Genomic DNA, 25,820 nt, shown 5'->3' on the forward strand with positions numbered 1-25,820 from the left:
AAACAGCTCAAGCTTGTCTTCACCTGACGGAGAACCGCTGAGGCTGATCTGTGCTACATAAAACATCTTGGATCATCTTAACAGGGAGGAAGTCCATTACCTTTCCCACACCAGGCTGGATGTACAGACAGGGAGGATTTCTGATCACAATCTTTACACTCTTGTGACTCATCTGTACGTTTTAATCAATACAACTGTGCTGTAGCTTTTCATGTTTTTATCCGTATTTAGGAACTGCATTGGGAGAGGTTTTGGTCTGGTCTGGTCAACTGTCTGTGTGTGTGTCCAGAGGAGCTCACCCATGTTCCCCTGGTTCACCTGGCTGACAGCAGCCGTTCCTCTGCTACTGCCCTGGCCGGTCAGGGATAGGGTAGGGATGGTTCAGGCAACTGTGTGTTCACGGTGGGACCGTTCGGTTGGTCTGGATGACCGTGGTCTCTCCCAGGAAGGTGACGTGGTGATCGGGGGTCTCATCCCCTTCCATAACCTCCCCCCTGCTCCAGACCTGAGCTTCAGCCAACCCCCTGACCTGCAGTCCTGTGTCAAGTAAGTTCCTTTGTTTATTTATGTTCTCTAACTTCTTTATCGCACTTTGCCTTTTCTTGCATCTTCCTTTTCAAAGTTGAAGTGAGATTTTATCTTTGTTTATTCTTTTGATATAAGTACCTTTTATTTTATTTTGTAACAGCATTTCATTTTAGCAGGGCACTTTTCTTTATTTATTTTAAAAGTCTTCTTATTTCATGTAAGATTTGATCTAAATGTTGTTGTCTCTTCAGAAGATCTGTGAGGTACTGGAATGGAAAATGGAACATTTGTCTTTTGCTTTTTACACAGAATCATAGTCACTTCAAAATGAAATGTTAATCGCTTTGCAGACTATTTCAAATCTGATGTTAACAAATTGTCTGCAAAACAATGAACATTTAATTTCAATCTTTGCTTTTGTCTAACTTCTCTCCTCTATTCTAATGTGTGTCATCTTAGAGAGAGAGACTGACTTCTCTCCTCAATTCTAATGTGTGTCATCTCAGAGAGAGAGAGACTGACTTCTCTCCTCAATTCTAATGTGTGTCATCTCAGAGAGAGAGAGACTGACTTCTCTCTTCAATTCTGATGTGTGTCATCTCAGAGAGAGACACTGACTTCTCTCCTCAATTCTAATGTGTGTCATCTCAGAGAGAGAGACTGACTTCTCTCCTCAATTCGAGTGTGTGTCATCTCAGAGAGAGAGACTGACTTCTCTCCTCAATTCTAATGTGTGTCATCTCAGAGAGAGAGACTGACTTCTCTCCTCAATTCGAGTGTGTGTCATCTCAGAGAGAGAGACTGACTTCTCTCCTCAATTCTAATGTCATCTCAGAGAGAAGAGAGAGACTGACCTGCCTCCTCCTCAATTCTAATGTGTGTCATCTCAGAGAGCGAGACTGACTTCTCTCCTCAATTCTAATGTGTGTCACCTCGGAGAGAGACTGACTTCTCTCCTCAATTCTAATGTCATCTCAGAGAGAGAGACTGACTTCTCTCCTCAATTCTAATGTCATCTCAGAGAGAGAGACTGACTTCTCTCCTCAATTCTAATGTCATCTCAGAGAGAGAGACTGACTTCTCTCCTCAATTCTAATGTCATCTCAGAGAGAGAGACTGACTTCTCTCCTCAATTCTAATGTCATCTCAGAGAGAGAGACTGACTTCTCTCCTCAATTCTAATGTCATCTCAGAGAGAGAGACTGACCTCTCCTCAATTCTAATGTCATTTCAGAGAGAGAGACTGACTTCTCTCCTCAATTCTAATGTCATCTCAGAGAGAGAGGCTGACCTCTCTCCTCAATTCTAATGTCATCTCAGACAGACTGACTTCTCTCCTCAATTCTAATGTCATCTCAGAGAGAGAGGCTGACCTCTCTCCTCAATTCTAATGTCATCTCAGACAGACTGACTTCTCTCCTCAATTCTAATGTCATCTCAGAGAGAGAGACTGCATTTTCCTGTTGTGTAGCACAACGAGGCACGGCATATTTATTGTAAATGTAAACATTTAAATAATCTTGCTGTCATAGATTGTGGTATTTTCTCATCTGTAACTTGATTCTAATTCTAGACGGATAAGATTGATGTTCAGTATGAAATCATTGTTTTAGAGATGTTTGTTATGTTGTTTTCTCCTCACAATCAATTACATTCATCTGATTACAGGGTTACATCATGAATGTTGCTCTCTCTCTATCTCTCTTTCTCTGTCTCAATCTATCTATCTATCTATCTATCTATCTATCTATCTATCTATCTATCTATCTATCTATCTATCTATCTATCTATCTATCTGTCTGTCTGTCTGTCTGTCTGTCTGTCTGTCTGTCTGTCTGTCTGTCTGTCTGTCTGTCTGTCTGTCTGTCTGTCTGTCTGTCTGTCTGTCTGTCTCTGTCTCTGTCTCTGTCTCTGTCTCTGTCTCTGTCTCTGTCTCTGTCTCTGTCTCTGTCTCTCTCTCGCTGTCTCTGTCTCTCTCTCGCTGTCTCTGTCTCTCTCTCGCTGTCTCTGTCTCTCTCTCGCTGTCTCTCTCTCTCTCTCGCTGTCTCTCTCTCTCTCTCGCTGTCTCTCTCTCTCTCTCGCTGTCTCTCTCGCTGTCTCTCTCTCTCTCTCGCTGTCTCTCTCTCTCTCTCGCTGTCTCTCTCTCTCTCTCGCTGTCTCTCTCTCTCTCTCGCTGTCTCTCTCTCTCTCTCGCTGTCTCTCTCTCTCTCTCGCTGTCTCTCTCTCTCTCGCTGTCTCTCTCTCTCTCTCGCTGTCTCTCTCTGTCTCTCTCTCTCTCTCGCTGTCTCTCTCTCTCTCTCGCTGTCTCTCTCTCTCTCTCTCGCTGTCTCTCTCTCTCGCTGTCTCTCTCTCTCTCTCGCTGTCTCTCTCTCACTCTCGCTGTCTCTCTCTCTCTCTCGCTGTCTCTCTCTCTCTCTCGCTGTCTCTCTCTCTCTCTCTGTCTATCTCTCTCTCTCTCTCTCTCTCTCTCTCTCTGTCTATCTCTCTCTCTCTCTCTCTATCTATCGCTCTCTCTCTCTCTATCTATCGCTCTCTCTCTCTCTATCTATCGCTCTCTATCTATCTCTCTCTCTCTCTCTCTCTTTCTCTCTCTCCTGTCTCATATCCCTGCTCTCAGTCTCCAAGAGGAACCATTGAGATGGGCACATGCGCTGGTGTTTGCAGTGGACGAGATTAACCGTAACCCCTTCCTGCTGCCGGGGGTCCGGTTGGGCTACCGTATCCTGGACAGCTGTAATCAGCACCCCTGGAGCCTGCGAGGGGCACTGGCCATGGTGTCAGGGGGGAACATCAGCTGTGAAACTACAGAGCTTTCTAACCTCAAATGTGATTTTAACCACAACCTAATCTAAACCTTTACCTAAAATGAAAATGTCTTGGAAGTTTATTTGACAAATAGCCACTAATATTGAGGAGATCCTACACTAAATGAATAGCAAATAGCTCATGTACTTGCTATCATGTAGTTTTGATTATACGACCATGTTATGTGTATTCTGTCCTGTCCAGCATGGCCATCTAGTGACCCCCCTGTTCCTCTGGTCATTGGTGATGCATCGTCCACTCAGGCCATCATCCTGGCCAGGACCCTGGGGCCGCTGTCTGTGCCTGTGGTTAGTCTCTCTCCACACAACCAGGAAATGCAGTGGCTAGAAACATTGCTGTAATACTTTAATTCATCATATTTACTGAGACATTATATTAGGGTATTTAGTACTTCATAAAAAAAAAGTATTGACGTCATTGGGTCCTCAGTCTCTCTCTCAATAACCAGGTAATACACTGAATGTACAAAACGTTAGAAACACCTGCTCTTCAATGACATACAGTGAGGGAAAAAAGTATTTGATCCCCTGCTGATTTTGTATGTTTGCCCACTGACAAAGAAATGGCAATCACAGAGGTCAGGCGTTTCTTGTAGTTGGCCACCAGGTTTGCACACATCTCAGGAGGGATTTTGTCCCACTCCTCTTTGCAGATCTTCTCCAAGTCATTAAGGTTTAGAGGCTGATGTTTGGCAACTAGAACCTTCAGCTCCCTCCACAGATTTTCTATGGGATTAAGGTCTGGAGACTGGTTAGGCCACTCCAGGACCTTAATGTGCTTCTTCTTGAGCCACTCCTTTGTTACCTTGGCCGTGTGTTTTGGGTCATTGTCATGCTGGAATACCCATCCACAACCCATTTTCAATGCCCTGGCTGAGGGAAGGAGGTTCTCACCCAAGATTTGACGGTACATGGCCCCGTCCATCGTCCCTTTGATGCAGTGAAGTTGTCATGTCCCCTTAGCAGAAAAACAACCCCAAGGCATAATGTTTCCACCTCCATGTTTGACGGTGGGGATGGTGTTCTTGGGGTCATAGGTAGCATTCCTCCTCCTCCAAACACGGCGAGTTGAGTTGATGCCAAAGAGCTCCATTTTGGTCTCATCTGACCACAACACTTTCACCCAGTTCTCCTCTGAATCATTCAGATGTTCATTGGCAAACTTCAGACGGGCATGTATATGTGCTTTCTTGAGCAGGGGGACCTTGCGAGCACTGCAGGATTTCAGTCCTTCACGGCGTAGTGTGTTACCAATTGTTTTCTTGGTGACTATGGTCCCAGCTGCCTTGAGATCATTGACAAGATCCTCCCATGTAGTTCTGGGCTGATTCCTCACCGTTCTCATGATCATTGCAAATCCACGAGGTGAGATCTTGCATGGAGCCCCAGGCCGAGGGAGATTGACAGTTATTTTGTGTTTCTTCCATTTGCGAATAATCGCACCAACTGTTGTCACCTTCTCACTAAGCTGCTTGGCGATGGTCTTGTAGCCCATTCCAGCCTTGTGTAGGTCTACAATCTTGTCCCTGACATCCTTGGAGAGCTCTTTGGTCTTGGCCATGGTGGAGAGTTTGGAATCTGATTGATTGATTGCTTCTGTGGACAGGTGTCTTTTATACAGGTAACAAGCTGAGATTAGGAGCACTCCCTTTAAGAGTGTGCTCCTAATCTCAGCTTGTTACCTGTATAAAAGACACCTGGGAGCCAGAAATCTTTCTGATTGAGAGGGGGTCAAATACTTATTTCCCTCATTAAAATGCAAATCAATTTATAGCATTTTTGACATGCGTTTTTCTGGATTTTTTTGTTGTTATTCTGTCTCTCACTGTTCAAATAAACCTACCATTAATATTATAGACTGATCATGTCTTTGTCAGTGGGCAAACTTACAAAATCAGCAGGGGATCAAATACTTTTTTCCCTCACTGTAGACTGACCAGGTGAATCCAAGTGAAAGCTAAGATCCCTTCTTGATGTCACTTGTTAAATCCACTTCAATCAGTGTAGATGAAGGGGAGGAGACAGGTTAAATAATTATTTTGAAGCCTTGAGACAATTGAGACATGGATTGTGTATGTGTGCCATTCAGAGGGTGAATGGTCAAGACAAAACATTTAAGTGCCTTTGAACGAGATATGGTAGTAGGTGCCAGGCGCACCGGTTTGTGTCAAGAACTGCAACGCTGCTGGGTTTTTCACACTCAACAGTTTCCCGTGTGTATCAAGAATGATCCACCACCCAAAGGACATCCAGCCAACTTGACACAACTGTGGGAATCATTGGCGTCAACCTGGGCCAGCATCCCTGTGGAACGCTTTCGACACCTTATAGAGTCCATGCCCGAACGAATTGAGGCTGTTTTGAGGGCAATAGGGGGTGCAACTCAAGGTGTTCCTAATGTTTTGTGCATTCAGCTAGAAAGATTGCCATAATGCTTTAATTAATTATAATTCATCTGGTCTGGTATTTAGTGAGAAATGATTGATTTAATGGTGTTGTCCTCAGATCAGTTACCAGGCCAGCTGTGCCTGTCTCAGTGACAGACAGGAGTTCCCTAACTTCTTCAGGACCATCCCCAGTGATGTCTACCAGGCCCTCACCATGGCCCAGCTCACCTGGCTCTTCGGATGGACCTGGGTCGGGGCTATCGCTGCAGACAATGACTACGGTCGTCTTGCCATACAGGTGTTTCTTTATTTCAATTTTGGATATTTTGACTTTATAAATTCTTTCTCAGTTTACAGAAAAATAAATGCAGAATTGAATTTACATAATAAAAGAATTGCATCAAACTGAATTTTGTTTATTTATATTATTTCTAATACTGGATACTTTTATTTTTTACTTCTACATCAGCTTAACATCAATATTTTGACCATTTCTGAAGCTCCCTGTGCTTTATATTTCATCCCCAGGTGTTTGAGGAGGCGGTTCGGGGGACGGGGGTGTGCCTGGCGTTCTTTGAGACCCTCAACCGGGCGAACCTGGTGAGGGATGTGGAGCGAGCAGCGGACACGGTCCAGGCCTCGACAGCACGAGTGATCCTGGTCTTCCTCTGGGACACTGACATGGGGGCGTTACTCTTGGAGCTGGGGAGGAGAAACGTGACGGACAGGCAGTTCCTAGCCAGTGAGGCATGGAGCACCAGCGGACAACTCCTACGAAACCCCGCCCTCTTTAACGTTGCTCAGGGCATTGTGGGTGTGGCTATCCGCAGTGCACCTATTCCTGGCTTTGAGGCCCACCTTCGAAGTCTCCACCCCTCTCGTCGTCCCGGAGATGTCCTATTGAAGGAACTCTGGGAAACTGAGTTTGGGTGTAGCCCTGGAGCAGCAGATGCACACGGCACGTCTCTGCTCCCCTCTCCCCTTCCTCCAACCCCCTCTGTGTCAATATCACACATCCCTCCTCCCACCTCCAGTTCCCCCCGTCCACGCCTGGCCTCCTGCAGTGGGGCAGAGACTATGGAGGGTGTGCAGAGCCCCTTCACAGACACCTCCCAGCTGAGAGTAACCTATAACGTGTACCTGGCTGTGTATGCTGCAGCCCACGCCCTCCACAGCCTGCTGTCCTGCCCCCAGAGAGACAGCCCTACCTGGGGCAGCAGCGTCACCTGCTCCCCTCCTCACAACATCAGCCCAGCGGAGGTACACTCATCTTTTGCGCCTATTAATTAGAGATGATTTGCAAACACTTAAATCAGTCAGGGGGGAAATTGCTCATGTCAATATAACCTTTTTTGTTATTCAATATCATTAAATATTCATGTCCACTTAATAGTTGCTATGGGGATATGTTTTCAGTTATTATATCATATTAACAGTGATAATGGTCATGGTCATGTTTGTGTCTCCTTTCCTCCAAGTTGTTGCAGCACCTGAACCTGGTTAACTTCACCACTCCACTTGGGGAGCCGTTCTACTTCCGGGGCGCGGACGTCCCTGCTATGTACGACCTTGTGAACTGGCAGGCCACACCCCAGGGGTTGCTCAAACTTGTCACGATTGGCCGAGTAGATGGGTCCAATCTCCTCATCAACCAATCAGCCATCCAGTGGAACACAGGATCTAATATGGTAAGAAAGACAATTTTAAAACATGAACTGAATGGTTTTTTGTTCAATTGAAATTCATTTCATCGCATGTACAGGTGCCTGTGTCAGTGTGCAGTGACAGCTGTCCCCCAGGCACCCGTGTAGCCAGGAGGAAGGGGGAGCCTGTCTGCTGCTTCGACTGCATCCCCTGTGCTGAGGGGGAGGTCAGCAACACCACAGGTCAGTGAACTGTGATGTGGGAGAATAATATCATTTAAAATATCATTGGTCTCGTGCCTTCTCACATCGCTGAGGTTTGTGGTAATTCCCACAGTCTGTTGTGTGTTAATGCTTACTTAAGACTTATTAGACTGAATAAGTAATTATGCTTTTCAAACATTATAGTAATGAGTTCAATCTCCCAGGCTCTCTGATATGTGACCGCTGTCCTCTGGAGTTCTGGTCCAACAGCCATCGGACTGCCTGCATCCCTCGTCAGCTCGAGTTCCTCTCCTTCAACGATATCATGGGCATCACCCTGACCACTGTTGCCGTGTGTGGCGCTGTGGCAACAACGGCTGTGTTTCTGTTCTTTGTTTACCACCGCCACACCCCTCTGGTAAGAGCTTTAATAAAGTGTTAAATCGGGATTGGGATAAAATGGAGAATTCTTCTATGGTACCATGTATGTGTAACCCTTTCAGGTGCGGGCCAACAACTCAGAGCTGAGTTTCCTGCTTCTCATGTCGCTCAAGCTCTGCTTCCTGTGTTCGTTGGTGTTCATTGGGCGTCCCTCTGTGTGGGCGTGTCGGATCCGCCAGGCGGCGTTTGGGGTCATCTTCGTGCTCTGCCTCTCCTGCCTCCTGGTCAAGACGATCGTTGTTCTGGCTGTGTTCCGTTCAGCCAGGCCCGGTGCTGGGCAGCTGATGAGGTGGTTTGGACCCAGTCAGCAGAGAGGGAGTGTCTTCCTCTTTACCAGTGTTCAGGTGAGCGCTTTAACATTGAAATAACTTCAAGTCACCTAACTGAATGAATCAGTCATTTATAAGATGAGTAAATTGTGTTTGTAATTGTTTTTGTAAATGCAGGTGATCATCTGTGCCGTGTGGTTGTCCGTGAGCCCTCCCCTGCCTTACCGTGACCTAGGCCTCAAGGGGTCAAAGGTCATCCTGGAGTGTGAGGTGGGCTCTGTGGTCGGCTTCTCTCTGGTGCTGGGCTACATCGGCCTGCTGGCCTCTATCTGTCTCCTCTTAGCCTTCCTGGCCAGGAAACTCCCAGACAACTTCAACGAGGCCAAGTTCATCACCTTCAGCATGCTGATCTTCTGTGCCGTGTGGATCTCCTTCATCCCAGCCTACGTCAGCTCTCCTGGGAAGTACACAGTAGCTGTAGAGATCTTTGCCATCCTGGCCTCCAGCTTTGGGCTGCTGTTCTGTCTGTTTGCTCCAAAATGTTTCATCATCCTCCTGAGACCAGAGAGAAACACCAAGAAACACATGATGGCCAAATAGAAACCACCAAGAAACACATGATGTCCTAATATATTATTCATTGTGTTTAGTTGATCACACCATCTCACTAACTTGTTGTATGGTAAAAATAATGACATGATACATTGTATAATACTTATAAGCAAGTTACATACTTTACAGACAATACCAAAACAAGTTGATGGACACAAATTAACAGCACTTTCCTACCATGCTAGTAGTGTCTGTTTCTAATGATTCAACAGTGAGTCAACAGTGATTCAACAGTGAGTCAACAGTGAATCAACAGTGAGTCACCACTTAGTACGTCTTCATCTGAATCACTACGTGACTGTTCTTTACCATCATCAATAGACTTTAATGACATCCATTTCTCCCCTGAAAATCAGTTATGAAAACACATACGCCAATCAATTAAATTAGATATGCTTAATGAAAAATGTTGTTCATTCCTTTCACATTTTATGAGGTGTGTAATTCTCTTTTCCCATATGACACAGTTTCTGGATGTTTTAATAAAATACATTTGTCAATTTCAACAGTTCAATAAAAACACATTCAAGCAGCTCCTTTCAAGTCAGAATGTTTTATTAATTGAAAAATTGCATTAATGAATCATTAATTGATGGGTGAATGAGTGTGGGAGCAGAATCCTTTAGAAGGAACAGGGATGTTATGCTGTTTTATGACACACGTTGTGATGATTCAATCAAAAGCCTTTATATGCAGAAAACCACTCATCAGAGATAACCTATCCCCTAGAAGATTAAAGCCACAAACATAGACAGATGAAATCAATCAAAAGCCCAAAGAGATAAATCATGTATTATCTGATTCATATTTAATCACAGAACATCATAATTATAATCGATAGCAGGCTACTACACATCACTAGGGTACTAACAAAACCACAACATATTTTTGTTGCCATGGCAACTAAAATGAGCTATTTGAGACCATCATCCTCTGTTACTATACTTTCTCCTTTCCTTTATCTTGTCTCCTTTCCTTTATCTTGTCTCCTTTCCTTTATCTTGTCTCCTTTCCTTTATCTTATCTCCTTTCCTTTATTTGTATTGAAAGAGTGACAAGCAGATCCCTAGCAGGCATAGTACTTCCACCTAGTGTTCATATTTCAGATCAGTGCAGAGGATATAAAGGAGTCAAGGAGAGGAATCCGCTGTAGACTATTGGTATGGTATTGAACCTATGGGAGAAACTCCATTTAATTTCTGTGATTCCTCGCGTCCTCTCTCCTCGGTCTCCTTCTCAAAACCCATTCGATGAGAAGGTTAGTTATCCAACCTCCTCTGACCTTCTCAGGTTTTGAGAAGAAGGCAAGGAAAGAGGACGCAAGGAATCAAGGAAATTAAATGAAGATTCTCCCTATGTCTTGGTTGTGGCCCGGCCCATTAGAGACTTCTTGGTGTTCCTCTCAGGCCTCAGCAGGATGATGTAACACTTTGGGCCGAACAGTGCTACCAGGAGGCCAAAGCTGGAAGCTAAGATGGCGAATATCTCCACAGCGTCTGCGTACTTCCCAGGAGAGCTGACGTAGGCTGGGACGAAGGAGATCCACACGGCACAGAAGATCAGCATGCTGAAGGTGATGAACTTGGCCTCGTTGAAGTTGTCTGGAAGATTCCTGGCCAGAAAAGCCAAGAGGAAGCTGAGGATCGCCAGTAGGCCGATGTAGCCTAGCAACGCTCCGAACCCTGCAACCGACCCCACCACACACTCATATACAATCTTATCTTTTTGGTAGCGCGTGTTTTTGTGTGGAGTTGGAGAGGCTGAGACCAGCCAGGCTGTGCAGATAGCGGCCTGGAATGAGGTGAGAACCAGAACTGTTCCTCTCTGCTGCCCAGCACCAAACCACTTCAGGCTGGCCTCGCCCCCGGGCTTAGAGGTCCTGAACACAGCCAGCACCACCATGGTCTTCACCAGTATACAGGAGACACAGAGAACAAAGCTGATACCAAACGCTGCATGCCTCAGCTGGCACGTCCACAGCCGGGGCCGACCAATGAACAGCAGCGAGCACAGGAAGCAGAGTTTGAGTGACAGCAGAAGCAGGAAGCTTAGCTCAGAGTTATTGGCCTTGACAACAGGCGTGTTCCGTGCAGGCGAAGATTCCAAGGACCACTGTACAGATGAGGGCTCCTAGCAATGAGGCGGTTGTCAAGGAGATGCCCAGGGGTTCCTGGTAGGAGAGGAACTCAACCCCTTTAGGGATGCAGAGGTCACGCCCCGGGCTGGACCAGAAGTCCTCTGGACACCTCGAGCACTCGGCCGAGTCTGACAGAAAGACAGACAATGAAAATGTGGAAAACCTTTTCTACAGCCCCAAGCTACCCTCCAATTGTTGAAATTATATTCAGTTCACTGACCTGTGGTGTTGCTGACCTCCCCCTCAGCACAGGGGATGCAGTCGAAGCAGCAGACAGGCTCCCCCTTCCTCCTGGCTACACGGGTGCCTGGGGGACAGCTCTCACTGCACACTGATCGAGGGGGCTATAAGGACGAAGGTGAGGGGGAATTATAATTTCAGACTTTTATACACCCATATTTATACACCCATATTTATACACCCATATTTTGACACCCATATCTAATGCTTCTTTGCCCTCCACTGGTATAAGTTTACACTGTTGCTGTTGCAGTAGTGAAATATGCTATATAACTACATAACTTTACAAATAACCTTTTTTGACTCAAAGTTCCAGAAAATTCTGTCCTCGTCCAGTGTGAGCTCTTGTCCTGCGGGTGCTGATTCGTCGACCACACCCACATTCTCCACCTGCACGCTCCCGTCCTGGAGCCACACCCAGTTCATGATGTCATAGATGGCCAGGGCGTCCCCGTTGTCATCGAAAGAAATGCGATCGCCAAACCCTGTGGTGAAATTAACCCTCTCCAGGTAATGGACCAGCTGGCCAGAGGAGGGGGATGGAGGAATGGAGGGAAGAGAAGGAGAGGATGTTGAGAAATACAGTATGTAGTCAGGGGACCTTGACTAAGAAAACAGTAAACAGAAGACAAAGTGTAGGTCTGCACGTGTGCATGTATCCCACCTGCCAGGGCTCCAGTCTCTGTAGGCTGGCACAGCGGTGCCCACTGAAAGGTCCTCTCCCTGGCACACACTGCAGTAGGTCATGCAGGGCATGGGCCAGGGCGTACACTGCCTTATACACGTTATACTCCGGCCTGAGCTCAGACACGTCCCCATAGTTGGTCTCCACATCCCTCAGGTCCTCCTGTCCTGTACACACACTACCCCCAGCCTCCACCCACCCTGCCGGGGGCTCCAACCTGCACTCAAACACAGCCTCCCAGAACTGTCTCACCTTACCAGAACAGAGAAGGAAATGTTATTACATGTTAGTCATTTAGCAGACGCTCTTATCCAGAGCGACTTACAGTTAGTGAGTGCATACATGTTATTTTTTTGGGGGGGGGGGGTTTTCATACTGGCCCCCCGTGGGAATCGAACCCACAACCCTGGCGTTGCAAGCGCCATGCTCTACCAACTGAGCTTCCTCTCCAGTAGAGGAATAACAAATAATAACCTGTATTGTGGTATTTATAAGCAGTAGCCTTTAAAATATTTTAAACATAATGTATAAAGTGTTTAAATAAACGGTTGGAGTTAAAAAACCAAAAACTACCTCACCATGCTGTTTCCATGGTTACTGGCAGGTTGGTCGTCGGGGTGGATGCTAAGCAGGTAGTCCCTGAGGCCGGGTATCTCTCCACGACGGATAGCGATACCCAGGGTACCCCCCAGGTAGGGCATGAGACGGGGGGTGTTTAACACTGAGGAGGTGGTCCAGGCTTCACTGGCGATCCACTGGAGACCCATCACATTCTGCACGACCACCTTGTAAAATGGGTTTTATATTTTATATAATGTTGGCATCAAGCACGCCACAATGGTAACATGTTACAACACTTTCATGCACTGTTATTTGTTAGCCTGTGCGAGAGGGGAAACATCCTACATCTGTTATGGCTGTAATTATGGCTGTAATTATGGCTGTAATTATGGCTGTAATTATGGCTGTAAAATGTATTTGCTGATAGCTACTTTATTGAGGAAAAATGTACTTACTATGACTGTGACAAGTCATTGTCCCCCCTAGCTGTCTTAAGATGGATGCACTAATTGCCCAGGGCCAACCATACGTAAAATATATGCACACATCACTGACTGTAAGTCGCTTCGGATAAAATCATCTGCTAAATGGCATATATTATTATTATTATTATTATTATTAACTGTAAATTGTTCTGGATTAGAGCGTCTGAAACTAAAATGTGAAGGTATTGTATGTGTCCTTTTAGATCTTCAACTAAAGTCAATGTAAAGCATCTCTGAACCTCGTCCACTAGAGGGAGCAGGTAGGCCTCGTTGGAAAACACCACCACCACGCGAGCAGAGGAGCGCTTGATCTCTCCCACGATCCTCTGCAGCTCTGTGGGGCGGTTGTCCCTGGGCAGCACCTGGGAATATGCCACACAGCCCCCTGTCTGGGCCAGGTCTGAGTGGAAGGACCGGGCAGCGTGAACTCCATAGTCATCATCACTGAACACCAGGCCCACCCAGGTCCAGCCCAACCGACGTAGGATCTGGATCATGGCTCGCACCTGGGATCACATCAACAGGGATTAGACATTACTGATGTTACTACAGATACTGGAGAGTATAGAGAGATCAACATAAATTACATGCATTATTTTTATTTAACCTTTTATTTAACCTTTTATTTAACCTTTTATTTAACCTTTTATTTAACCATATTTAACTTTTTCTATATTTAACCTTTTATTTAACTGTAATGCCGTTACAGAGTATAGAGAATATAGCGAGTATACATGGGAGATGACGGTTCACTGTCTAATCAGGTCATTATAGCCTTATTCTTAGGGACGGACCTGAAAGGCATCGCTGGGGATGGTTCTGAAGAAGGATGGGTACTTGCTCCGGTCGCTCAGACAGGAACATGTGGCGTAGTGACTCACCTGAGGGAGTGAAATATACAATTATATATATTTTTTTATTCTTCAATGAATTAATGAAATAGAAAGGTTTTATACCTAGACACATTTAAGACCTAAACATGCTGTTTCTCTCTCTAAGTGTGGTTTTGGAATACAAGCACATTTCCAATAATGTTGTCATCTTTCTATTCTTTCTGATTTACCATGGGTACCCGGAACAGCCCTAGGACACTGGAGATGGCGATGGAGTGAGTGGACCCTGGGTCTCCCACAATCCCTAGCACCGGGGGTGACCCAGAACAAGTCTCATCCAATAGGAACTCTTCCTCTGTCCCACTGGCCAATGACATGGCAGCACGGAACGATACTCCCAGGGTCTGGCAGTTGTCGTAGAGCTGATATCCGAGGGTGATGTTGGGCAGAAGGTCAGGGTTTCTGTTGATCTCGTCTACAGCAAACGCCATAGTCTGGGCCTGCATGAAACCAAAACGGGCAAAACTGACAGAGAAAAGGAACATTCAATCAATCTGTAAATGTTTTAAATTGCTCCATAGCTGCTGAACCCTGTGCACCTCTTAAGGGGTGTGTGTGAGAGAGTATTGTCTTAGGGGGTTGGGAGGAGAGCAATTACTTTAGTCAAGGATAGATAATAAAATAGGTTTATCTTAAAGGGAAATTTGGTTAGAAAACAGGAATCATGATTGAAAACAATGGAATACACACAATTAATTCACAGATATTTTGAGACCGCAATGTACAATATCACCAATGTAACAAGACCCCAGAAGCTCTCCAGGACCAGGGTTGGTTACCACTGATCAAATCATCACGGGGCTTCTTATAGTATGAATGTCTATCTGTCCTTTTTAGGATAAGTGCAGACACACATCCAGTCTAGTCCAGTCCAGTCTAGTCCAGTCCAGTCCAGCAGATGAATACTCACCCCTCACAGTGGAGCTGCTGTGGTTCTGATGTGAAGGATAGCTCAGGGAACACAGTGAAGTAGTGGACCTCAAACAGACCACCCAGAACCACGTCACCCTTCTGGTACATCCCATTCAGACTGAACTGCTCCCGCAGACGACAGGACGAGGAAGAGGACGAGGCAGAGGAGGAAGATGAGGAAGAGGAGTAGGTCAATGCTAGGCTCAGAGATGAGGAGTTCAGTATCATGTTTATAGATAGGTACAGGTCAATATATTGCCAGACCCTCATAGCTGTCCTCTGTCTCTCCCCCTCTGTCGCTTCCTTACTCTCTCTCCCTCTCTTTTATAGTGTCAACCTCTGTGGAGGTTTAGGACAACGTCATTGTTTTATCTTTCACAAGGGGAGGACCAAAGACATGTCATAAATCAGGGCAGGGGGAGGGGTGGCGAGGGGGAGGGGAGGCATGGGGGAGGAGACGGTGGGAGGGGGTCAGATTTGCAGGTAGGAGACGTGAGTGTCAGAGAAAGATGATTCGTGACTTGTTGCCACAAGAAAAGGGCAACCAGTGAAGAACAAACACCATTGTAAATACAACCCATTTTTATGTTTATTTATGTATATGACATTGCCTTTTGTACTTTAACTATTTGCACATCGTTATAACACTGTACATAGCCATAATATGACATTTAAAATGTCTCTATTCCTTTGAAACTTTTGTGAGTGTAATGTTTACTGTTCATTTTTGATAATTTCACTTTTGTTTATTATCGATTTCACTTGGTTTGGCAATGAAAACATGTTTCCCATGCCAATAAAGCCCTTTGAATTTAAATGAATTTAAAGAAATATTGCACACATCCAAGCCATTCCACCATGTGTCCTGTAGGTGTCTGTCACACTGATCTGTTTCTCTCTCTCTCTCTCTCTCTCTCTCTCTCTCTCTCTCTCTCTCTCTCTCTCTCTCTCTCTCTCTCCCTCTCCCTCTCCCTCTCTCTCTCTCTCTCTCTCTCTCTCTCTCTCTCTCTCTCTCTCCCTCTCTCTCTCTCTCTCCTTCTCTCCTCTCTCTCTCTCCCTCTCTCTCTCTCTCCCCTCTCTCTCTCTCTCTCTCTCTCTCTCTCTCTCTCTCTCTCTCTCTCTCTCTCTCTCTCTCTTTTTCGCTCTCTCTCTCTCTCTCTCTCTCTCTCTCTCTCTCTCTCTCTCTCTCTCTCTCTCTCCCTCTCCCTTTCTCTCTTCATCCTACATCTGCACATGCAGGGCATACACCTGGCCACAGAGCCTCACATATCTCAGCTGAGCTCCTCTGTGGACACACACACACACATGCATGTGCTTACGGGCCTCCATGTGTGCATTTTCCATTTTTCTATTCTCTCTAATCTCTAGTGGAAGCAGTGCTGCTGAACACCCTATCCCCTGACAACACACAGTCTGTCAGCTAGCTGTACTGTGGTAGCTAAATACAATATCTTTGTGCTAGCTAGCCAACGTTTAATTATTGCTGCGTTATGAAAGAACTAGACACGGACACGAATTATCTGTTTAGTGTGTTAACACACTATTGTTAGTTTGTTGTAACCAAGTATTGGTGCTAAACTGTGTGTTATTGGATGCTAGCATGCTAGTTAGCTATGGCGTCATAGTTAGCTAGCTGAATAAAGTAAGTTGAGTCTATTCCTTGAAACATTGAACCGCTGTAGTTTACAACAATTCTAATTTCTATAGTGGAAGTTGGGAGAGTTTTATTCGGGTGGTTCAGTGAAACAATTATAGTTTCTGAGGTGGAAGTTGGGAGAGTTATATATTTTTTTTTTTGGTGAGGGAGGCCCTGCTCTCTCCTTTCCCAGATGTTTAGTTCAATTCATTCCGATCTCCTCTGCATTATTGTAGCCATCTGCTACAGCCTGTCAACTATGCCTCTGCCTATCCCTGTTCTCTCCTCTCCGCACAGGCTACACAAACGCCTCACACCGCGTGGCTGCTGCCTCTCTAACCCGGTGGTCCCTGCACGCACCACACACCCGGAGTTCCAGGTCTCAGGCAGCCTCTGGAACTGCCGTTCTGCTGCCAACAAGGCTGACTTCATCCCAGCCTATGCTACCCTCCAGTCCCTCGACTTCCTGGCGCTGACGGAAACATGGATTACCACTGAAAACACTGCTACTCCTACTGCTCTCTCCTCGTCTGACCATGTGTTCTCGCATACCCCGAGAGCATCTGGTCAGAGGGGTGGTGGCACAGGAATCCTCATCTCTCCCAAGTGGTCATTCTCAATTTTTCCCCTAACCCATCTGTCTATCTCCTCATTTGAATTCCACGCTGTCACAGTCACTAGCCCATTTAAGCTTAATATCATTGTCATCTATCGCCCTCCAGGTTCCCTTGGAGAGTTCATCAATGAGCTTGACGCCTTGATAAGTTCCTTTCCTGAGGATGGCTCACCCTTCACAGTTTTGGGGGATTTCAACCTCCCTACGTCTACATTTGACTCATTTCTCTCTGCCTCCTTCTTTCCACTCCTCTCCTCTTTTGACCTCACCCTCTCACCGTCCCCCCTACTCACAAGGCAGGCAATACGCTTGACTTCATCTTTACTAGATGTTGCTCTTCTACTAATCTCACTGCAACTCCCTCCATGTCTCCGACCACTACTTTGTATCCTTTTCTCTCTCGCTCTCCTCCAACACTACTCACTCTGCCCCTACACAGATGGTAACGCGCCGCCGCAACCTTCGCTCTCTCTCTCCCACTACTCTCTCCTCTTCCATCCTATCATCTCTTCCCTCTGCTCAATCCTTCTCCCTCCTATCTCCTGATTCTGCCTCCTCAACCCTCCTCTCCTCCCTTTCTGCATCCTTTGACTCCCTGTGTCCCCTATCCTCCCGGCCGGCTCGGTCCTCCCCCTCCAGCTCCGTGGCTTGATGACTCATTGCGAGCTCACAGAACAGAGCTCCGGGCAGCTGAGCGGAAATGGAAGAAAACTAAACTCCCTGCCGACCTGGCATCTTTTCACTCCCTCCTCTCTACATTTTCTTCATCTGTTTCTGCTGCTAAGGCCACTTTCTACCACTCTAAATTCCAAGCATCTGCCTCTAACCCTAGGAAGCTCTTTGCCACATTCTCCTCACTGCTGAATCCTCCCCCCATCCCCCCCTCCTCCCTCTCTGTGGATGACTTCGTCAACCACTTTGAAAAGAAGGTTGATGACATCCGATCCTCGTTTGTTAAGTCTAATGACACTGCTGGTCCTGCTCACACTGCCCTACCCTATGCTTTGACTTCTTTCTCCCCTCTCTCTCCAGATAAAATCTTGCGACTAGTGACTGCAGGCCGCCCAACAACCTGCCCGCTTGACCCCATCCCCCTCCTCTCTTCTCCAGACCATCTCCGGTGACCTTCTCCCCTACCTCACCTCGCTGATCAACTCATCCTTGACCGCTGGCTATGTCCCTTCCGTCTTCAAGAGAGCGAGAGTTGCACCCCTTCTCAAAAAACCAACACTCGATCCCACTGATGTCAACAACTACAGACCAGTATCCCTTCTTTCTTTTCTTTCCAAAACTATTGAGCGTGCCGTCTTTAGCCAACTCTCTTGCTATCTCTCTCAGAATGACCTTCTTGATCCAAACCAGTCAGGTTTCAGGACTGGTCATTCAACTGAGACTGCTCTTCTCTGTGTCACGGAGGCTCTCCGCACTGCTAAAGCTAACTCTCTCTCCTCTGCTCTTGTCCTTCTAGACCTGTCTGCTGCCTTTGATACTGTGAACCATCAGATCCTCCTCTCAACCCTCTCCGATCTGGGCATCTCCGGCGCGGCTCACTCCTGGATTGCGTCCTACCTGACCGGTCGCTCCTACCAAGTGGCGTGGCGAGAAGCTGTCTCCGCACCACGTGCTCTCACCACTGGTGTCCCCCAGGGCTCAGTTCTAGGCCCTCTCCTTTTCTCCCTATACACCAAGTCACTTGGCTCTGTCATATCCTCACATGGCCTCTCTTATCATTGCTACGCTGACGATACACAACTAATCTTCTCCTTTCCCCCTTCTGATAACCAGGTGGCGAATCGCATCTCTGCATGTCTGGCAGACATATCAGTATGGATGACGGATCACCACCTCAAGCTGAACCCCTGGCAAGACGGAGCTGCTCTTCCTCCCGGGGAAGGACTGCCCATTCCATGATCTCGCCATCACGGTTGACAACTCCGTTGTGTCCTCCTCCCAGAGTGCGAAGAGCCTTGGCGTGACCCTGGACAACACCCTGTCGTTCTCCGCTAACATCAAGGCGGTGACCCGATCCTGCAGGTTCATGCTCTACAACATTCGGAGAGTACGACCCTGCCTTACACAGGAAGCGGCACAGGTCCTAATCCAGGCACTTGTCATCTCCCGTCTGGATTACTGCAACTCGCTGTTGGCTGGGCTCCCTGCCTGTGCCATTAAACCCCTACAACTCATCCAGAATGCCGCAGCCCGTCTGGTGTTCAACCTTCCCAAGTTCTCTCACGTCACCCCCCTCCTCCGCACACTCCACTGGCTTCCAGTTGAAGCTCGCATCCGTTACAAGACCATGGTGCTTGCCTATGGAGCAGTGAGGGGAACGGCACCTCCGTACCTTCAGGCTCTGATCAGTCCCTACACCCAAACGAGGGCATTGCGTTCATCCACCTCTGGCCTGCTGGCTCCCCTTCCTCTGCGGAAGCATAGTTCCCGCTCAGCCCAGTCAAAACTGTTCGCTGCTCTGGCACCCCAATGGTGGAACAAGCTCCCTCACGACGCCAGGACAGCGGAGTCACTCACCACCTTCCGGAGACATTTGAAACCCCACCTCTTTAAGGAATACCTGGGATAGGATAAAGTAATCCTTCTACCCCCCCCAGAAAAATTAATAATAAAAAAAAATAATAAAAAATAAATAAATGTGTAAAGTGGTTATCCCACTGGCTATAGGGTGAATGCACCAATTTGTAAGTCGCTCTGGATAAGAGCGTCTGCTAAATGACGTAAATGTAAATGTAAATGTCTGTCTGCACTGTCGTCCTGTCACCCTATCCCCTGACAACACACAGTCTGTCTGCACCGTCTTCCTGTCACCCTATCCCCTGACAACACACAGTCTGTCTGCACTGTCTTCCTGTCACCCTATCCCCTGACAACACACAGTCTGTCTGCACCGTCTTCCTGTCACCCTATCCCCTGACAACACACAGTCTGTCTGCACCGTCTTCCTGTCACCCTATCCCCTGACAACACACAGTCTGTCTGCACTGTCGTCCTGTCACCCTATCCCCTGACAACACACAGTCTGTCTGCACTGTCGTCCTGTCACCCTATCCCCTGACAACACACAGTCTGTCTGCACCGTCTTCCTGTCACCCTATCCCCTGACAACACACAGTCTGTCTGCACCATCTTCCTGCGACAGGACCATCGTGGTGCTGGTCAAGACCATCGTGGTGCTGGTCAAGGCCATCGTGGTGCTGATCAAGGCCATCGTGGTGCTGATCAAGACCATTGTGCTGCTGCTGGCCTTCAGGACCACTGTACCAGGCTCCAGTGCCCTGATGAAGCTGTTTGGACCTTCTCAGAAGAGGACACTGATTCTCTGCACCACCGCCCCTCAGGTAGAGCTGTTGAACTCATCAAACTGTAGTCCTACTACATAACCTTTTGTAGACTGGCATGATGGCCTACCATATGATGCTTATTGTTCCACTACTTCCCCCAGGTGTGTCTCCACGGCTACCTCCATCCCGTTCAGGAACTCTTCGTACCAGGGTCTGACCGGCATGATGGTGCTGGAGTGTAAGGAGCCTTGGACCCCAGGGTTCTAACTGGTACTGGGCTATGTCAGCCTGATGGCCTCTCTCTGTCTCCTCTTAGCCTTCCTGGGACGCAAACTCCCTGACACCTTCAGTGAGGCCATGTTCATCACCTTCAGCATGCTGATCTTCTGTGCCGTGTGGATCTCCTTCATCCCAGCCTACGTCAGCTCTCCTGGGAAGTTCACCGTAGCTGTGGAGATATTCGCCATCTTAGCCTCTAGTTTTGGACTGCTGCTGTGCATCCTTGTCCCTAAATTTTACATAATCTTACTGAGACCAGAGAGGAACACTAAGTAAGGGATTATGGAGAAACACCAGACTGAGACCAGAGAGGAACATAGTTGAGATTTAGCGTTACAACATAAGTAAAGTACAACTAAATGTAAAGTGTTACTCATAACCACTGTCAGCTACAGTCCCTACATTGCACTAGAATGCAACAACCTTTTGGCTTCTTGTACAGTGTTGTCACGCCCTGACTCAAGGGACTCGTATTTGTTGAATGATTGTTAATGAATCATTAATTCATGGGTGAATGAGTGTGGGAGCAGAATCCTTTAGAAGGAACATTATATGAAAACACATACACCAATCAATTAAATTAGATATGCTTAATGAAAAATGTTGTTCATTCCTTTCACATTTTATGAGGTGTGTAATTCTCTTTTCCCATATGACACAGTTTCTGGATGTTTTAATAAAATACATTTGTCAATTTCAACAGTTCAATAAAAACACATTCAAGCAGCTCCTTTCAAGTCAGAATGTTTTATTAATTGAAAAATTGCATTAATGAATCATTAATTCATGGGTGAATGAGTGTGGGAGCAGAATCCTTTAGAAGGAACAGGGATGTTATGCTGTTTTATGACACACGTTGTGATGATTCAATCAAAAGCCTTTATATGCAGAAAACCACTCATCAGAGATAACCTATCCCCTAGAAGATTAAAGCCACAAACATAGACAGATGAAATCAATCAAAGCCCAAAGAGATAAATCATTTATTATCTGATTCATATTTAATCACAGAACATCATAATTATAATCGATAGCAGGCTACTACACATCACTAGGGTACTAACAAAACCACAACATCTTTTTGTTGCCATGGCAACTAAAATGAGCTATTTGAGACCATCATCCTCTGTTACTATACTTGTCTCCTTTCCTTTATCTTGTCTCCTTTCCTTTATCTTGTCTCCTTTCCTTTATTTGTATTGAAAGAGTGACAAGCAGATCCCTAGCAGGCATAGTACTTCCAGCTAGTGTTCATATTTCAGATCAGTGCAGAGGACATAAAGGAGAGGAATCCGCTGTAGACTATTGGTATGGTATTGAACCTATGGGAGAAACTCCATTTAATTTCTGTGATTCCTCGCGTCCTCTCTCCTCGGTCTCCTTCTCAAAACCCATTCAATGAGAAGGTTAGTTATCCAACCTCCTCTGACCTTCTCAGGTTTTGAGAAGAAGGCAAGGAAAGAGGACGCAAGGAATCAAGGAAATGAAATGAAGATTCTCCCTATGTCTTGGTTGTGGCCCGGCCCATTAGAGACTTCTTGGTGTTCCTCTCAGGCCTCAGCAGGATGATGTAACACTTTGGGCCGAACAGTGCTACCAGGAGGCCAAAGCTGGAAGCTAAGATGGCGAATATCTCCACAGCGTCTGCGTACTTCCCAGGAGAGCTGACGTAGGCTGGGACGAAGGAGATCCACACGGCACAGAAGATCAGCATGCTGAAGGTGATGAACTTGGCCTCGTTGAAGTTGTCTGGAAGATTCCTGGCCAGAAAAGCCAAGAGGAAGCTGAGGATCGCCAGTAGGCCGATGTAGCCTAGCAACGCTCCGAAACCCTGCAACCGACCCCACCACACACTCATATACAATCTTATCTTTTTGGTAGCGCGTGTTTTTGTGTGGAGTTGGAGAGGCTGAGACCAGCCAGGCTGTGCAGATAGCGGCCTGGAATGAGGTGAGAACCAGAACTGTTCCTCTCTGCTGCCCAGCACCAAACCACTTCAGGCTGGCCTCGCCCCCGGGCTTAGAGGTCCTGAACACAGCCAGCACCACCATGGTCTTCACCAGTATACAGGAGACACAGAGAACAAAGCTGATACCAAACGCTGCATGCCTCAGCTGGCACGTCCACAGCCGGGGCCGACCAATGAACAGCAGCGAGCACAGGAAGCAGAGTTTGAGTGACAGCAGAAGCAGGAAGCTTAGCTCAGAGTTATTGGCCTTGACAACAGGCGTGTTCCGGTAACGGGCGAAGATTCCAAGGACCACTGTACAGATGAGGGCTCCTAGCAATGAGGCGGTTGTCAAGGAGATGCCCAGGGGTTCCTGGTAGGAGAGGAACTCAACCCCTTTAGGGATGCAGAGGTCACGCCCCGGGCTGGACCAGAAGTCCTCTGGACACCTCGAGCACTCGGCCGAGTCTGACAGAAAGACAGACAATGAAAATGTGGAAAACCTTTTCTACAGCCCCAAGCTACCCTCCAATTGTTTAAATTATATTCAGTTCACTGACCTGTGGTGTTGCTGACCTCCCCCTCAGCACAGGGGATGCAGTCGAAGCAGCAGACAGGCTCCCCCTTCCTCCTGGCTACACGGGTGCCTGGGGGACAGCTCTCACTGCACACTGATCGAGGGGGCTATAAGGACGAAGGTGAGGGGGAATTATAATTTCAGACTTTTATACACCCATATTTATACACCCATATTTATACACCCATATTTTGACACCCATATCTAATGCTTCTTTGCCCTCCACTGGTATAAGTTTACACTGTTGCTGTTGCAGTAGTGAAATATGCTATATAACTACATAACTTTACAAATAACCTTTTTGACTCAAAGTTCCAGAAAATTCTGTCCTCGTCCAGTGTGAGCTCTTGTCCTGCGGGTGCTGATTCGTCGACCACACCCACATTCTCCACCTGCACGCTCCCGTCCTGGAGCCACACCCAGTTCATGATGTCATAGATGGCCAGGGCGTCCCGTTGTCATCGAAAGAAATGCGATCGCCAAACCCTGTGGTGAAATTAACCCTCTCCAGGTAATGGACCAGCTGGCCAGAGGAGGGGGGATGGAGGAATGGAGGGAAGAGAAGGAGAGGATGTTGAGAAATACAGTATGTAGTCAGGGGACCTTGACTAAGAAAACAGTAAACAGAAGACAAAGTGTAGGTCTGCACGTGTGCATGTATCCCACCTGCCAGGGCTCCAGTCTCTGTAGGCTGGCACAGCGGTGCCCACTGAAAGGTCCTCTCCCTGGCACACACTGCAGTAGGTCATGCAGGGCATGGGCCAGGGCGTACACTGCCTTATACACGTTATACTCCGGCCTGAGCTCAGACACGTCCCCATAGTTGGTCTCCACATCCCTCAGGTCCTCCTGTCCTGTACACACACTACCCCCAGCCTCCACCCACCCTGCCGGGGGCTCCAACCTGCACTCAAACACAGCCTCCCAGAACTGTCTCACCTTACCAGAACAGAGAAGGAAATGTTATTACATGTTAGTCATTTAGCAGACGCTCTTATCCAGAGCGACTTACAGTTAGTGAGTGCATACATGTTATTTTATTTTTTTTTGGGGGGGGGGTTTCATACTGGCCCCCCGTGGGAATCGAACCCACAACCCTGGCGTTGCAAGCGCCATGCTCTACCAACTGAGCTTCCTCTCCAGTAGAGGAATAACAAATAATAACCTGTATTGTGGTATTTATAAGCAGTAGCCTTTTCAATATTTTAAACATAATGTATAAAGTGTTTAAATAAACGGTTGGAGTTAAAAGACTAAAAAACTACCTCACCATGCTGTTTCCATGGTTACTGGCAGGTTGGTCGTCGGGGTGGATGCTAAGCAGGTAGTCCCTGAGGCCAGGTATCTCTCCACGACGGATAGCGATACCCAGGGTACCCCCCAGGTAGGGCATGAGACGGGGGGTGTGAAACACTGAGGAGGTGGTCCAGGCTTCACTGGCGATCCACTGGAGACCCATCACATTCTGCACGACCACCTTGTAAAATGGGTTTTATATTTTATAATGTTGGCATCAAGCACGCCACAATGGTAACATGTTACAACACTTTCATGCACTGTTATTTGTTAGCCTGTGCGAGAGGGGAAACATCCTACATCTGTTTGTGTTATGTTAGGCTGTAATTATGGCTGTAATTATGGCTGTAATTATGGCTGTAAAATGTATTTGCTGATAGCTACTTTATTGAGGAAAATGTACTTACTATGACTGTGACATGTCATTGTCCCCCTAGCTGTCTTAAGATGGATGCACTAATTGCCCAGGGCCAACCATACGTAAAATATATGCACACATCACTGACTGTAAGTCGCCTGGATAAAATCATCTGCTAAATGGCATATATTATTAATTATTATTATTATTATTATTATTAAAAAATTAAGTAAATTGTTCTGGATTAGAGCGTCTGAAACTAAAATGTGAAGGTATTGTATGTGTCCTTTTAGATCAATCTAAAGCATCTCTGAACCTCGTCCACTAGAGGGAGCAGGTAGGCCTCGTTGGAAAACACCACCACCACGCGAGCAGAGGAGCGCTTGATCTCTCCCACGATCCTCTGCAGCTCTGTGGGGCGGTTGTCCCTGGGCAGCACCTGGGAATATGCCACACAGCCCCCTGACTGGGCCAGGTCTGAGTGGAAGGACCGGGCAGCGTGAACTCCATAGTCATCATCACTGACCACCAGGCCCACCCAGGTCCAGCCCAACCGACGTAGGATCTGGATCATGGCTCGCACCTGGGATCACATCAACAGGGATTAGACATTACTGATGTTACTACAGATACTGGAGAGTATAGAGAGATCAACATAAATTACATGCATTATTTTTATTTAACCTTTTATTTAACCATATTTAACTTTTTCTATATTTAACCTTTTATTTAACTGTAATGACGTTACAGAGTATAGAGAATATAGCGAGTATACATGGGAGCTGACGGTTCACTGTCTAATCAGGTCATTATAGCCTTATTCTTAGGGACGGACCTGAAAGGCATCGCTGGGGATGGTTCTGAAGAAGGATGGGTACTTGCTCCGGTCGCTCAGACAGGAACATGTGGCATAGTGACTCACCTGAGGGAGTGAAATATACAATTATATATATCTTTTTTTATTCTTCAATGAATTAATGAAATGGAAAGGT

At 46.8% G+C, this 25,820-nt stretch overlaps 2 protein-coding genes and 1 pseudogene across 2 annotated transcripts; 1 reads left to right on the forward strand and 2 right to left on the reverse strand.

Annotated features, from left to right (window-relative positions):
* The first annotated feature begins 301 nt into the window (after positions 1-301).
* On the forward strand, positions 302-9,392 carry LOC121566949 (extracellular calcium-sensing receptor). Its single transcript, XM_041876899.1, has 11 exons — positions 302-546; positions 3,146-3,324; positions 3,538-3,641; positions 5,859-6,038; positions 6,269-6,669; positions 6,805-7,000; positions 7,219-7,428; positions 7,503-7,626; positions 7,812-8,005; positions 8,091-8,372; positions 8,475-9,392. The coding sequence occupies exons 1-11, from the start codon at positions 302-304 to the stop codon at positions 8,895-8,897; spliced, it is 2,538 nt and encodes an 845-aa protein (XP_041732833.1). The 3' UTR covers positions 8,898-9,392.
* A 124-nt stretch (positions 9,393-9,516) lies between these two features.
* LOC121566950 (extracellular calcium-sensing receptor-like) lies at positions 9,517-15,098 on the reverse strand. Its single transcript, XM_045219734.1, is given in 10 exon segments — positions 9,517-11,001; positions 11,003-11,174; positions 11,267-11,390; positions 11,581-11,808; positions 11,951-12,223; positions 12,550-12,756; positions 13,257-13,523; positions 13,812-13,898; positions 14,081-14,375; positions 14,821-15,098. Coding segments are annotated over 10 exon segments (2,664 nt in total). The 5' UTR covers positions 15,093-15,098; the 3' UTR covers positions 9,517-10,262.
* Positions 15,099-21,443: 6,345 nt separating this feature from the next.
* Positions 21,444-25,820, reverse strand: part of LOC121567205 — a 5,460-nt pseudogene continuing 1,083 nt past the window's right edge.

The sequence above is a fragment of the Coregonus clupeaformis genome, unplaced genomic scaffold, assembly GCF_020615455.1.
Source record: "Coregonus clupeaformis isolate EN_2021a unplaced genomic scaffold, ASM2061545v1 scaf2693, whole genome shotgun sequence".
NCBI lineage: Eukaryota > Metazoa > Chordata > Actinopteri > Salmoniformes > Salmonidae > Coregonus > Coregonus clupeaformis.